This window comes from Mustela nigripes, chromosome 12, assembly GCF_022355385.1.
Source record: "Mustela nigripes isolate SB6536 chromosome 12, MUSNIG.SB6536, whole genome shotgun sequence".
In the NCBI taxonomy this organism is placed as follows: domain Eukaryota; kingdom Metazoa; phylum Chordata; class Mammalia; order Carnivora; family Mustelidae; genus Mustela; species Mustela nigripes.
The window spans coordinates 32,014,983-32,030,187 of NC_081568.1; the positions used below are offsets into that span (position 1 = coordinate 32,014,983).

Genomic DNA, 15,205 nt, shown 5'->3' on the forward strand with positions numbered 1-15,205 from the left:
TCCTTCTCAGCCCAGACCCTCTCAGCCCAAGCCATGCTCACCCCAGGCCTCCCAATCTAAGCCTTCTCAGCCCAGGACCACTCAACCCAAGTCATGTAGGACCAGTCCTTCACAGGCTAAGACAAACAATCTAAGAGCAGCACCCAAGAGGGCAGGAAAACGTTAAAGTGCTCACTCTAGAGACCTATGAAACAAATCCTTCATCCAGGCCATTGCTATCATATGGTAACCTGAAGAAGAATGGCAGAGATGGTCAGAGATTCCTATCATTAACATGACAGAAAGAAAGAAAAAAAAAGATGCACAGCTTAACTGGTATCACTAAAATATCTGTAAGAATTGTGTCTACCGGGCACCTAGGTGGCTCAGTGGGTTAAGCTGCTGCCTTCGGCTCAGGTCATGATCTCAGGATCCTGGGATGGAGTCCCACATCGGGCTCTCTGCTCAGCAGGGAGCCTGCTTCCTCCTCTCTCTCTGCCTGCCTCTCTGCCTACTTGTGATCTCTCTCTGTCAAATAAATAAATAAAATCTTTAAAAAAAAAAAGAATTAAAAAAAAAAAAAAGAATTGTGTCTACCAAAAGAAAAAATATGAAAAGAATTAAGAATAGAATCAGGGAGTAAATAAATTAACTGAACCCAGCCTTGAGTATTAGGTAATATATAACCTGATTGCCAGGAAAGGTGCTATTAAGGCGACTCCATAAAATAAGGCTCAGCAGCTCAGTGTTACAAGAAAAACTTGTGCTCGATGTTTGTTACTCCAGAGGTGTCTTGGTCAAAACTTTTTGGTTCAACTACTAAGCAGATAATCTATTTACCTGTGATAACAGCTCCAGTTTGCTCAGATGTTATAATTCTCTCATTTTACTCTTACATACAGGAATAATGAGCTGAAAACCAATGAGATGAGTTATTTTGCATTTACTTGGGTATGATTTGTGTATGTTCTATACATTTTTTTAAAAGATTTTTTATTTTTTATTTGACAGACAGAGATCACTAGTAGACAGAGAGGCAGGCAGAGAGAGAGGGGGAAGCAGGCTCCCCGCCAAGCAGAGAAGCCTGATGCGGGGCTCGATCCCGGGATCCCGAGACCATGACCTGAGCCAAAGGCAGAGGCTTTAACCCACTGAGCCACCCAGGTGCCCCACATAATTGAATTTTTGATTTTAGAGTTACAAAGCTTGTAGAAAGCATTGCAATGTTTAAGAGAACTTAAGATTCACAAAATTTGCAGGTTTACTTTATTAGGCTCATTTACTTTATTAGATTCATCCTAAACATTTGGGTAAGATCTGCCAGTTACAAGCATAAGTAAAAGGAATATAATAAATTTAAAATATTTAAATGAAGTTTAATTAAGCTTGCAAATGATGCCAAATATTAATAAAAGACCACTTAAAGGTTAATATTTAAATTCACTAGATGTAGAAATAAAATAATAAGATTTGTAATTTGAATTAAGATCTCAGTTTTTTAAATTTAACACTTTTATAAAATTAATACTAATTTTAAGTACTAAAATAGCCCCACGTTGTCTTTTCTGGGTTAGAAATTTTTTCGCCTTCAAGGATGCCAAGGGAAAAAGATCATATTGATAAATAGATGAAAAATGATTTTTAAAAAGGAATAACTAATTTCTGAGAACATGCTCATACTCCAATAGGCATCCTTTATTTATGCATGTCTTAAACAATTATACTGAGTATTTAGAGGGTGTTAAATCTAAAGTCTTTGTAAGGATGAAGAGAGAAATAACTGTGCATGTAGATTTTTATCTATATCTTTCCAAGAGAAAAAGCCTAATACCTAGTGTATTACTGCCAAATTTTCAATGTAAAACAGGAGTTTCTCAATGAGAATAATCTTTTTGTGTTTAAATTTTTGAAATGAGCAATACTTGGTGATATTTTAAAAAATGTTTTTCTAAATCCATCTTTAAGATTCATTCCTGGAGGACAGAACTTGCTGGATTCTTTGTCACTAACAAATTCTGTATCAGCCTGGGTCTTGGCAATACATAGATGGTACATTCAGTTTGGAGACTTGGAGGAGCATCTCATAAAGAGACTATTTACAAAAGGCTGGACAAGATGTAAAAACAGGGCAAGAGAGCACAGCACCCTGGATCTAGTCAAAGTGTGAGGTACATTGCCACCCCAAGATCCGAAGGGAGAGAGGGGGCAGTGCTCTCCCCAACCAGAAAAGATGTGTGGGAAGGGTCTTGGGTCTGGTGGTTCAGGGAGACACTGTGGGAGTGACCCACAGGGAGCTGCCCCAGGGAATAAATAGCTAAATAAATAAATAAATAAATAAATAAATAGTGCATTCCCTTGGCCAAAGCCAACCAGAAACCAGAGAACAAGGAGCTCACCTAGGTGGTTCTTGTTGATCAGGCTTCGGGTTCAAAGTAGGGTGGAGAAGTGAACCTGGACTGGCAAACAGATGGCACTTAGCAGATTTCTCCCTTCCCATTGCATTCTTCCTTCCCTTTTTTCTCCTTTCTTTCTTCCCTTGTGTTTATTTCTTGAGCATATATTATGCGTGAGGCAGTGCAGTAGGAACTGAGAAGATACGAAAAGAGAATGAGAAATCCTGCTGCAGTTGTGAGATCCTATAAATCTGTTTCCTCTTTATTATAAAACTATAAGCCCATTATATACAGTTTCAAAAATGCAGAAATAGAAGAAAGGAACATAAAAATAGCCTGTAATCTCGTAACTCAGAGTAACCAAGTAACTGGCAATGTAGTCCTCTAACTCACTCATAACATTTTCGTATATTTTTTTCTGTGTAAATATATTTACAGGCAGCCCTCAGTTACATATTTGAGTCTGTATCAGGGTTGAATGTGGCAAAATTGAATAGTGTTGGGGCAGGTAGTATAAACAGCATAAAATACTAGTTTTCTAGATATCTTAAGAAAGTCTGAATTCAAGGCATGAAATACAGTTTAAGGGCATCTTTATATAATGTACAAGTTCAATTGCTTTTAGTTAAACATGCAAAAACTGAGAACTACTTGTTTTAGGTGTGTTATTTACTAAATTGAGAGCGTTCAATTTGTACCTGAATTCTTTGTTGTTGTTGTTGGCAAATTTAGGAGTCTATCCAATGACTTATTTTTTCTTAAACACCTTAAATCAATTTATATTTTGTATAAGAAACCAAATAAAGATTACTTTTTTTTTAAACATTGAAAAAAGTGTGTTCTTTGTTGAGATGCTTGAAAGGAGTATATTCCAGTGGGATACAAAGACACCATAGGGAAAAAGTTGCCTTATAAATCATACTAGCGTCATAAATCTAGGCTTTACCTACATGCATAGTGACCTGCATTTCCTTATGTCTTAGAACTTTTTTGATAGTCCTCCTCATGAATAAGGTATAGCTCTCTTCTTATTTGCTCTTTGGGGGTCCATGTAAGCATAGTATTTTGGGGAGGATAAACATGACACTGACTAAAAGGATTCAGAAATCCAGTTTAATGGGTGGCCTTAAGTGGTAATTGGCTAAGGGTAGTTTTTAGTGTTGGTTAGGGTAAAGGCTGAGATGGTATAGCAAAGAGAAAGCAAAAATCTCATGGCTTAACTAATATGGGAGCTAATTTTTCCTTCATGTAACAATTCAGCAAGTCTAAATTGGTAGAACATCTCTTCTCATTAGGGTTAATCAAGAACTAAGTTCCTTCCATCTTGTTTTTTCATCTCTCTGGACATTGTCCTTTTCTGCACAAAGCCACCCTCTCATTTCCTTGATGCAATTTATAGAATTTGAGAAAAGCCAAATTCCAGAGAGACCAGCCTGACTTTAGTTAGGAATGATCTGGAAACTGCATATATCTTTCAATCACACTCCATGGTTCAAACTTGGTCATCTGACCACATGTAGCTGTAAATGAGGTTGGGAAGTGTCGTCACCAGAGCAGTGGCCACACATCCAGGAAAGAGAGAAGCAGCATTTTGCCAAAATATCATAGATTGTCAGGAATATCAGAGAGAGACCAGGAAGAGGAAGATAAAGTCACTAGATGGAACCCTAAAACACATCACATGTTCATTCCTACCACTTTAATCATAATTTTTTGTTATTTATAGGATGTATTATTTTAGTGACAGGAAGGTGCAATAATTACCCAAATTGATGGGAGGATTTTGAATGCAGAAATAGACAAGAAAGGAAGAGAAGATTTTATTTTACATACTTTTTATTTAAATACAATAATTATTCTATAATAGAAATACAGACTGTTTAATGCAAGATATCAACATTCTTCGCATCCTCTTGGCAAGTTTCCTTAAATTCTGAAACAGTGAGTGTATAATCTGAGCTCGCACAAAAATCCCCTGAGACGGTTGTTAAAATTGCATATTATTAGGGTTCTTCTTAGAGATTGATTTAGTAAGTCTGGGGTAAGCCTCAGGAATGGCCTCTTTGCAGGGACTACCACTGATGCAGAAGATCCTGGGGCCACATTCTGAAAACCCAGATCCGACCTGGGCTGCAAACCTGTTTTCTGGTGCTCAGAGAAAAGAAATTTTCATCTGGACCAGGAATTCAGTCTGGGATGATTTCCCGTCATTATCACTCTCATTACATTCATTTTTCATCTCCTGTTGGAAAATTGGGCACTAAAGAGCTGGCTTAATGAGGCAATAATGAGGTAAAAAGTTTTAGATGTTTAAGATCAGGACTTTTCTGTTCTACCTATAGGTTTCCATACCTAGAAACTTCCCATTTTGTTTGCAAGTTTTGTACCTGATTAAATTTAAAACACATCCTTTTATTTTTCAAAAGGTGCTTCTTTCTCTTTGCTCTATGGCTAGGACTTGATTTTTTTCCCCCTCAAGCCTCAGCCGTTTCTTCCTCTTTCCCAGTGTCACTAGTTTATATCACATTATTCTTTCGCTAATGGCAGAGTGACTTTGCTAGAGATTAATGCAGATGATTTTTGGCTTGGGTCTTGATTTGACAGTTTCGTGTCTCTAGGCCTCGCAGACCAGATAAACGTCTCTGGGTTGGCCAAAGCAGAGAGAAAGGAGAACAGAGCAAGATACTGAGATGTTGTGTCTGCCCTCCAGATGGGCCTTGTCTCCTATCCCCGGTCCTTGGTAAATATCCCAGGCCCACTTCTGGACCCTAGGGTGAGCAATACAACCCAAACAGATTTGAGTACTATGGGCCTTTAATGTCTGTCCCACTTCCCATGATTGGATTGGGTTAAGGAATGAGGTAAGAGAGGAGTAAAATCTATTAATGAAAAACAATATTAATTAGTCCTTCAAACATCATCCCCTCCAGACAGAAATCCGGGTAATGGGGACAGAATGCCAGGGGAGGAAGGGCAGCACTTAGGCAGACAGAGGATCGATGTGCAAAGAGGAGGGCTGGACAGAGAAGAGCCAAGATGGGTGTGGAGGATGCCCTGGTCAGGTGTGTGGCAAGAGGACAGCACAGCTGTCTTGAGCATTTTATCAAATCAGGGCCCATTTCCTTGCTTTGAGACTAGACTTATTTTTGATGCTTTTAAGATAAGGAATGAGATGAAAATTTCCAAAACGAAGAGGAAGACTTGCCAGAGGGGTCAAAGGGTTATTAGGCTGCCTCTTGACTCTGCCCCAATGGTATGTAAAACTAGACAAATAATTGCCCATAGAGTCTCAGTCCTGGGCAGCCCTGGCCTGTGCTGCTCAGTTCCCCTTTCACCTCGGATCCTGCTGTGCTGCCTTGAGAATCCACTGGGGCTTTCCGGAAACCACACCTGGGCAGGCTGCCTGGCAGTGACTCAGCATGGTGGAGGGTACTAGAGCTGGGGCTGGAGAAGGGTCCTCCCCACGTGGGGGGACTCCAGCCTGCTGCCTCTGCTCTGGGCTCTGTGCTGGACTGGCTGACACCTTCTCTGAGCTGCAGGGTGGTCTGATGCTCACACCCCCACGTACGCTCCCCCTCCTTCCCCCCTCTGCTCCCTCACACCCCACAACCCCCCCCCCACCCCCGCCACAGTCCTTCTCCCTCTTCTCTTTGGCTTGCAGGTGTCAGACCCGCATGGCCATGGGAGGTCCTTCCCGCCCACTCCTGCTTCCTTCTCTCTTTCGCTTCACAGACTTTCCTTGCACTTGAATTTGTCTTAGCATTTGCCTCACGAAGGACTTGAACTGGCTGGCACAAGTTCTCTATGAAAAATGTTTCTTCTTTTTTCCAAATCTCTGTGCATTCTTGGGCACGCCTACTCCTCTCCCAACCCTTCCATGAGAAACCCAGCGGGTGAACGTTGTCTATGGTGCTGAGAGACCACTTCAAAGAGGGAGAAATTTGTTGAGTCATTTTAATGATCTCTTTTAGGCTGGACATTCATTTTGAACATGGAGGGTGGTTTTTTTTTTTTCTTTTTTCTTTAACAAGATCTTGGCACAAACTGCATATTTCAGCTGCGCCCTGTCTTTAAGCATTCTTCCTTGCTTCAAGATAACAAAAAAAAAATCATTCACAATCTGCTCTTCTCTTGGAGCCCATAAGAAAGAAGAAAACAATCATAATATGGTGAGTGCCAGGATATAGCTTCATGTCCCTTGGGTCTCTTACAACTTGGGCTAACGGGGTCAAATACCTCGAAAGATCAGTAGGCTCGGAACTGAGCCACGTGTCCTTGCCTTGTGTACTTGTGGTCGGTTCAGTTTTGGGAAGATGAAGGCACAGAAGCCAAGTTGAGCAGGATCAAGATGGTAACGGGAAGCCAAGACGTGGACACTTCAGGTAATTTGATCAAGAAAGAAAGTACTTTACTTATTTGGTCAAGAGAGGCTTTTCTGGGGTGCCTGGGTGGCTCAGTGGGTTATTTGCCTTTGGTTCAGGTCATGATCTTGGGGTCCTGGGATCCAGCCCGGCATCAGGCCCTGTGCTCAGGGCTGAGTCTGCTTCTCCCTCTGCCTCTGCCCTTCCTCTGCCCTCCCCACCACCCTGCCTTGTGCTCTCTCTCTCTCAAATTAAAAAAAAAAACAAACTTTTTAAAAACAAGAAAGGCTTTTCTTTTTATTGTCCTCCTCCCTCCCCCGTCCCTTTTCCCATCCTTCCTTTTCCTTTTCGTCTTTATTTTTCTTCTGATCCACTTTCCTGTCTTCTTAAAAAAAAAAAAACCAAAAAACCAAAAACAAAAAACCAAGGTAACGTAATATTTGGAAAAAATTTCAAACACTGTGGAAATATATATTGTTCAAAATTCCTCATAATTCCACCCCTGGAAAGCAAGTATTTTCAATATTATTTGCATATCAGAATCATCTAGGGAGATATTTGGACCTGATGTCAAGCCCACAGTCCCTGTGAAAGGCATGGCACCCAGATAGGAGCATTCTTTATGTTCTCAAGGAGGCACCCCTACACAGTCCCGGTTGAGCACCACTGTTCTAGGACTTTGCCACTCAGAGTGTCGTCTGTGGACTAGTGACATGAGCGTCATCATCTAACAGAATCTCAGCTCTGCACCCCCAGTCTACCTACTGAGGCCTAACCTGCGCTTCAGCAGGATCCCTTGATATTTCTTATGCACCATAAAAATAGACAAACACTTTCTATAGACAAATCACTAAAAGCAAGAAGGAAGACTTTTTTTTTTTTTTTTTTTTAAGGTGGCATGGACTCATGCTTATAGACTGAGAGGGAAAAAGCGATAAAGGGGAAAAAATAGAAAGTATAAAAGAGAATGTCAGAACTGGGCAGGGAGTGGGGGGCCCTGTCCCAGAAGGGCTGGGAGGGTTGGAACTGACAGCCTGTCGAGAAAAATGAACTTTAAAGAGGAAAGGGAATGTGTCATCTTACGACACAGGAAGGAAGTATGATAGAGTGACAAGCAGATCTGAGGGTGGGCCGGCAGCTGCCTCCTGATGGCCTTTGTTTTCTGCTTTCCTCAGGGAAGTAAGAGGAGAGGTCATCTGCTGAAACTGAAGGGAGCAAAGAGGACTAATGGCTACTGAACTCCCACTATGTGTCACACAGTATTGCCTTTTTTTTTTTTTTTAAAGAATTATTTCTTTATTTGAGGGGAGGGAGGGGCAGAGGAAGAAGGGAACAGAATCTCGGGCAGACTCACCACTGACTCTCTCCACCCTGAGATCATGACCTGAGCCAAAATCAAGAGTCAGTTGCTTAGCCGACAGAGTCATTCCTTATACAGGTGCCCCTCATACAGATTTTTTTACATACAAAAATCAGGTGTAATACTTCCAAAAGCCCTATGACAATTCTGTTATACAGATGGGGACATTGCTGCTCAGTCTCTAAACACCTATCCTGAGGTTCCTTCTCCATGTCTTCACTCCTTTGGTGACATGACAGAGTCTCCTGACTGTAAATGTTATCCACGTAAGCCCAGCTCCCTGATGGGTGCTACACCCCACCCCACCCCCGTGGTTGACTTGACTTTTCTAAAATGGCGCCTGCCTGGCAGGAATCCCAAACTGGGTAAAAGAGAACTCATCCCAGAGCTGCACTCCACCGGGGACACCACTCATCATAACAAAGCTGAAAAACCAGGACTTCTGGAAGTGCGTCATCCCTCCCTCCTCCTGTCCCAAGTCACCAAGGAGTCTTGTCAACTTGATCTCCCTAGTATTCTGAGTCTTCTAAAAGAAGTCTTTAAAAGCAAATCCAATATATTGGATTGTCACTCCATCGTAAATATGTCAGTAGATATGTCTCATGGGGAAGGATTTTCAAAAGTACTAGAAACAGAATGCTGATTGCGTTCTTAGTGCCCCAGTGTGCTGTCCACATTTATAAATTTTATCTCATTTAGTTTTCACAATTTTTTTGTTTGTTTGTTTTTGACGGGGCGGGGGGTACATTGCTAGATGATTTTACCTACAAAGAAAATGGAGATTTAGAGAGTAAGGGAGACTTGCCCAGAGGGCTGCCATTCGAGGGGGAGTCCTTCAGTTCCCTGTTGGGTGTCCTTCCCCACCAGCCTCTGTTTCTCTCTGAGGGTTTCTGTTCTCATCCCTTAGTGCCTTGCATCTTGTGATCTTGCACTGGAAGAAAAGAGAAAATAAAAAAGGAACAATCCATATATTTTCATCACTGGAAAAAAAAAACCATTATATTTTCAGATTTTCCTCCATAAATATTTTCTCTCCAAAATTGAGGGAGAACATCATTGTGCTGCCATCTTCTGGATCTTTTGAAGGCTAACAAATCAAGAATACAGAAAATTTAAAACCAGTTCTGTCCTGCTCTTTCTAATCTAGGGCTGACATCTTAAACTTTGTACAATTAAAATTATTTCTTTAGTTAACTGGAAAATCCTTGAACAACTTCATACCTATCAAATAGGGAGGCTAATGAGGTCAGTTATTTTTCTTTATAGGGGAAGAAGATAAACATATACAGTAAAATTGACAAGTAATTCAGCAGCCACTTTTTGGCCATTGATTTCAACAATAATTTTTAGGATTAATGTTAATAGAGATGGTGGGTAAAAAGGCTAGTCCATTGCTGGTGGGAGTATAAATTATTACAGAAAGGCAATTTGACTACATATATAAGAAGTAAAAATAAAACACGTGTAACTCTTGGCCCAGCAATTTTACCTTAGGAATTAATCCTACATATATTCTTGTAGATGTATGCAAAGATATATATGTGAAGAATGTATGATCTCACACTGTTTATAAAGGACTAGAAAAACCCAGAATACTTAAGCAAATGTGGTACCACCCCTGTGTAATGTAATTCTGTGGAGTTAGTTGAAAATAATGTTGTAGTTCTGAATATGCTAGAAATAATAACTGATATTATAAGAGGTTTTTTAAGAAATATTTTGACCCAGAACTGGAAGATACTAGGCAAAAGAAGTATTCTTTCCTTTTTTTTTTTTTTTTTTTTTTTTTTACCAGCAGATATTTTTGTAGTAGAATCTACATTTGTATTTTTGTCACTAAAAAAATGATACCCTCAGATTTTTAAGAATGGAACATGAGGCAATATAAGTATAATGTATAAGTATAATGAAAGTTCATAATCTGATACTATAAATAAGATAAAAACAATTTGAGTGTAAATTACACTGTGTGGTTTCTACTCAAGAAAATTTTAAACTAACAGGAAGAAAACCTTGGTGCTCTGTGAAATCTGTACCATGAGGCTAAATTTAGAGTGCAATGTCTTTTTTACTTACTCATTATTTAATAATAAAATATTCAATAATTAGAGCAATCATGACTGATATTTATTGAGTCTTTGCTATGTGCCGAGTGCTGCTCTAAGTGCTTACCATGGGAGATATCAGCTGACCCCTCCAGGACTCTGGAAAGACCATGTAAAGACCATGTTCCTTCCTATTTAATAAAGTTGAGAGTAAGGAAAGCTGAGTCACTTGCGAAGATCACACAGCCAGCGGATGACCAAATCAGGAACTGGGTCCAAATACTCTGAATTCCAATGCAGTGCTCTTTCTATTATACCCAAAAGGGTCAAAGGGGAAAAAAATCGATGCAAATGTCTGTACTGAAATGCTTGGTGACATATAAGATGTGCTAAGCACGCTGCCGGGCTCATCGTAAGTACTCACAAAATACTGACCATAATTCTTGTTGTTGTTATTATTATGCTGAGAGGAAATAATGCTAGGTACTTTTCTGAATGACACTGACAAGCATCCCTCCCCCACAACTCTTCTACTGAAAATTCTCAATTGCACTGCAGTATTTTCATACTAGAATGGAGCATAAGACCCAAGAGGGAGGTGTTTGGTCTGTTCTGTTTACTGACACACCTTGATGCCTGGGTCACAGCTCACATTCAAATGCTCAAATTTGATGCAAATATTTAACAATGTAAATATTTAGCGAATAGATTGGGAAACTGTAAGCTTTTCTTGTTCTTCTTTTCTTTGACTGTGACATCTGGCTGACTATTGGTCTGCCATTCTGTATAATTTGTATGTTTTAGAGTAATGCTTCTCAAGTCTTAGTGGTTATGAAACTTCCTTGAGACTGGGGTAGGATCTCTTCCAGGAAGCTGCACATACTTTTGCTGGTATCTCCTTGGCCAGAGGTTAGCATCATGTCCTCACCTACCTGCAAGGGAGATTATAAAATGTAGTCTTCACTCCACACCCTCATGAGCCCAGTTAAACATCTGAGCTCCATTACTACATAAAAGGGGAGAATAAACATAAGGGGACCAAAGACACTGTGGGACCCATTTACTGAATGGCATTAGGTGAAATAACAGTAATTATTTCAAGTTTTCTGTGTATAGTTTGCTACTCTTATAATTTCTATTTAGTGTTCTAAAGGTTGTTATTTTGTAACTTACTTACTGGTTTTAATATGTTCCCTAGCATACTACGTAGGCTGGGGAGGTGAAGTTTAATGGAAGAGTAAGCAGGGTGGGGTGGTGCTAGAATGGCTCAGTTGGTTAAGCCCCTGATGCTTGATATCAGCTTAGGTCATGATAATCAGGGTTGTCAGATCGAGACCCAGCTCAGGCTCTCTGTTGAGTGGAACCTACTTAAGATTTTTTTCTCCTTTTCCCTCTGCCCACTCAGACACAAAAGAAAGGAAACTAAGATTTATTTCTGGCAATATGCCAGGTACCTGATTGGAGGCTTTCATATATATTTTCTCATTTGGACAAGGCAAGAGAGATAAGCAGAAAGAATTATTTCACCCAGGGTCAATCATCAGCAAAATGGGTAAGAAAGGCAGGCTTTCTTTCATAATTCAGGTTTTCTCTTTCAATAGGTCTTTTCTAAAATGTGTTCTTCTTCTTCTTCTTCTTTTTTTTTTTTAAGATTTTACATATTCATTTGACAGAGAGAGAGGGAAAGGACACACAATTAGGGGAACAGCAGAGGGAGAGGGAGAAGCAGGCTCTCTGCTGAGTAGGGAGCCCGACTCGGGGCTCAACCCCAGGACGTTGGGACTACAACGCGAGCCAAAGGCAGACACTTTATGTACTGGGCCACCCAGGCATCCCTAAAATGTGTTCTATGTGTCTATTATTTTACAGCAAAATATCCAACATAGAACACAACTGAAAATACTCTGTTGTGCAAAATGGTATGTAAGTGCAAATGGAAACATCATTTGTCCAAATAAATACTTAGATATAATCTGGGGTCTTACAAAATAGTCTCTCAAATAGATGGCTCCCAAATCTGATTGGTTGATCTGCCTTATCTCTGGACTCCCAAACAACAATTGTTCTTTCCCTGCTCAAATGGAAAAAATAAAAATGTGGGAGAATCTGGGCCAGTGGTTGGGTGTGATCACACCTGGTTCCTTTTCCTAAGTTTTCCCTTCCATCATACAAATATGAGCTGACTTGGGTAAAAGACAGCATAATTTTCTCAGAGCAGAGTGGTTCATGGGGTAAGTATGGTGAGCGTTCTACACGAATCCCTGGGTTCCTATTTCTAGCGAGACTGCAACTAGATGACTTTCTTCGATTTATTATACAGGACAAGCACAAGGGCTCTGTGATATTGTGATCCATAGTAAGAAATTTATATTTGGTCCTCTTCCCCTTTCTGGCACGGAGATCCTATAACTCTTGGAATTCCTTGTGATGAAAGCCATAAAGCTATGTCAATGCAATGACTTTTAGAGGACACCTAAGGGTCAGGGCTGATTGCCAGGGGAACCAACCAACCATGTGATTAGAGGGTTGGAACTGTCAGTCCCACTCCCCGGAACCTCTAGGGAGGAGAGTGGGACTGGAGTTTGGATCCATGGCCAGTAATTTAATCAGTCATGACTATGTAATGAAGTCTTTATAAAAAACCAAAAGGACCAGGTTTGGAGAGCTTCCTGGTTGGTTTACAGGCAGAGGTGCTGGAAGAGGGCATAGAGGCTCTCATGCTTTCCTCAGGCCTTATCCTCCGTATCTCTTCTATCTGGCTCTTCTTGAGTTATATCTGCTTTTATGATACATTGGTGATCTGGTAAGTAAGATGTTTCTCTGAGTTCTGTAAGCTGTGCTAGCAAATTAACTGAACCTGAGTAGGGGGTCATACACACCTTTAACTTATAACCAGTCAGTCATAAGTATAGGGAACAACCTGGATTTGAGGTTGGCATCCCGGGGTGGAGGGGGGTCATTGGAACTTCCAATTCGTAGTCAGTTGTTCGGAATGCAGATAACAGCCAAGGTTCGCAACCGGAAGCTAAAGTGGGGTGGGCATGGGAGCAGTCTTGTGGGACCAAGCCTTCAACCTGTGGAATCTGGTGCGATCCCCCGGTAGACAGTATCAGAATTGAGTTGAATCCATGGACAACTTACTTGTGTCCTAGAATTGCTTGGTGTTGTATGGAAAGACTCCCCCAGCCCTATTTTCAAACTGAGTCTCAGAACACTGGAAGGGGTTCCATCCAGCCCTCGAGAACGTTGGATCACGCACCCGGAGAAAGGCCCTTCCACCTGCCTGTTTGGAAATGGTCCTCCAGCATTCCAGGCGCCAGTACATGTGATGTCAGCGCCTTTGTGCCCACGCTGCCAAGTCAGCCACTGGCTCACAGCAGCGCAGGGGTAGGAAACCTTGGCTTTTCAATGCTGCCTGCATGGTAGATTTTCTAACATCAGCTGCCAAGCGGGTTCTGGGAAAATCCGCTGGGTAGATGAAAGAGAGTGAAGCGGTCATAGCTGTTCCGCGAGAGAGCCATCCCTCTGATGCTGCGTGTGCTTGCCTCGTCTTCCTAAGAACACCTGCTCGTAGTTACCCTAAAAGGCAAAGAGAAGGGCTGAAGCAAGAAATATCTGTTGGCACTCGCCGTGGTGGCCTTCTAGAAGGAGAATACCTCTTGTCCTTTGGGAAGACGGAACATGTCCTCCACCGTGCCTGTCGGCTCACACGTGGCAATCGCCTTAGCAGCTGCACCCACTCCCTCCGCCTCGGCAGTCCTGGTCCTGGAGACGGCAGTGGTGATGCTGTCAAGAAGTAGGTGACGTGTTGAGTCACCGCACAGAAGGGACTGGAGGGGGAGCTGAGGCCGGAGCGAGAGCTTTGAGAGCCAGGAGTGCTGGCGACTGCGGCTCAGCCCTGCCGCCGCCCGCGCTGAAACGCTACCACGTTGCTTTATTTCTTATGTCTTTTCCTTGCCTTTCATTTTTTCCTTTCCCTTTCAAGTAGGACACTTCAGTGGCCCAGGCTGGAGAAGGATTATTTGAAGCAAAAAATCAATAGTTTAAAGCTAAATTTTAGGCCTCATGACAGATCAACATTTGGATAAAAGATATCTGGAAAATAGACCTGGAATAAGTGCGTGAAAATCGGCATGGGGATTTTTTTCGTTGAAAAGAGAAGCGACCAAAACGGCAAAAGACAGAGGCTGGGGCACCTGGAAAAGCCTTTGCAACGCGCTAGTGTTGCTGCTAACTCAGGAGAAACACTGCTTTACTTCTAGGGTATCGAATCTACCCTAGAAGCCTCAGGCTCCACAGCTCCTTCCATCACCTGGGAGCGGAATTCATCAGTGGTATCCTTTCCTTTATGTTTTTGAAGGCTGCTCTCATATGGAATAGAAAATGCTTTAGAAACCAATTTTATTAATGGGCACCAGCATATTTTTTATAATCTCACTGAAGGGACTTAGGGTGAACAGCGGGTCAATTTTATCTCTCTCTCTTTTTTTCCCCCAACCAAAAGGGCACATCACTCAGCAGAATACTCAGTGGTTATGAGAGTGAAAACTAGTTGCCCAGCGTTAAGGTGCGGGCAACATACGGATTAGAAAGTATAATATGCTTTCTTTTTTATTTTATTTTTAAAAAAATTTTCAAATTATTTTTTAAAATTTTTTAAAATTTATTTTCAGCGTAACAGTATTCATTGTTTTTGCACCACACCCAGTGCTCCATGTAATCCGTGCCCTCTCTAATACCCACCACCTGGTTCCCTCAACCTCCCATCTCCCACCCCTTCAAAACCCTCAGATTGTTTTTCAGAGTCCATAGTCTCTCATGGTTCACCTTCCCTTCCAATTTCCCTCAACTCCCTTCTCCTCTCCATCTCCCCTTGTCCTCCATACTATTTGTTATGCTCCACAAATAAGTGAAACCATATGATAATTGACTCTCTCTGCTTGACTTATTTCACTCAGCATAATATCTTCCAGTCCCTTCCATATTGCTACAAAAGTTGGGTATTCATCCTTTCTGATGGAGGCATAATACTCCATAGTGTATATGGACCACATCTTCCTTACCATT

At 41.4% G+C, this 15,205-nt stretch overlaps 1 protein-coding gene across 1 annotated transcript in view; it reads left to right on the top strand.

Moving 5' to 3' along the window:
- Nucleotides 1–3,195, top strand: part of CARD6 (caspase recruitment domain family member 6) — a 12,905-nt gene extending 9,710 nt beyond the window's left edge. The window contains 1 exon segment of the mRNA XM_059417055.1: nucleotides 1–3,195. This exon segment is cut by the window's left edge and continues 5 nt beyond it. Coding sequence (XP_059273038.1) covers nucleotides 1–166 — 166 coding nt within the window. The 3' untranslated portion in view covers nucleotides 167–3,195.
- Nucleotides 3,196–15,205: the final 12,010 nt, after the last annotated feature.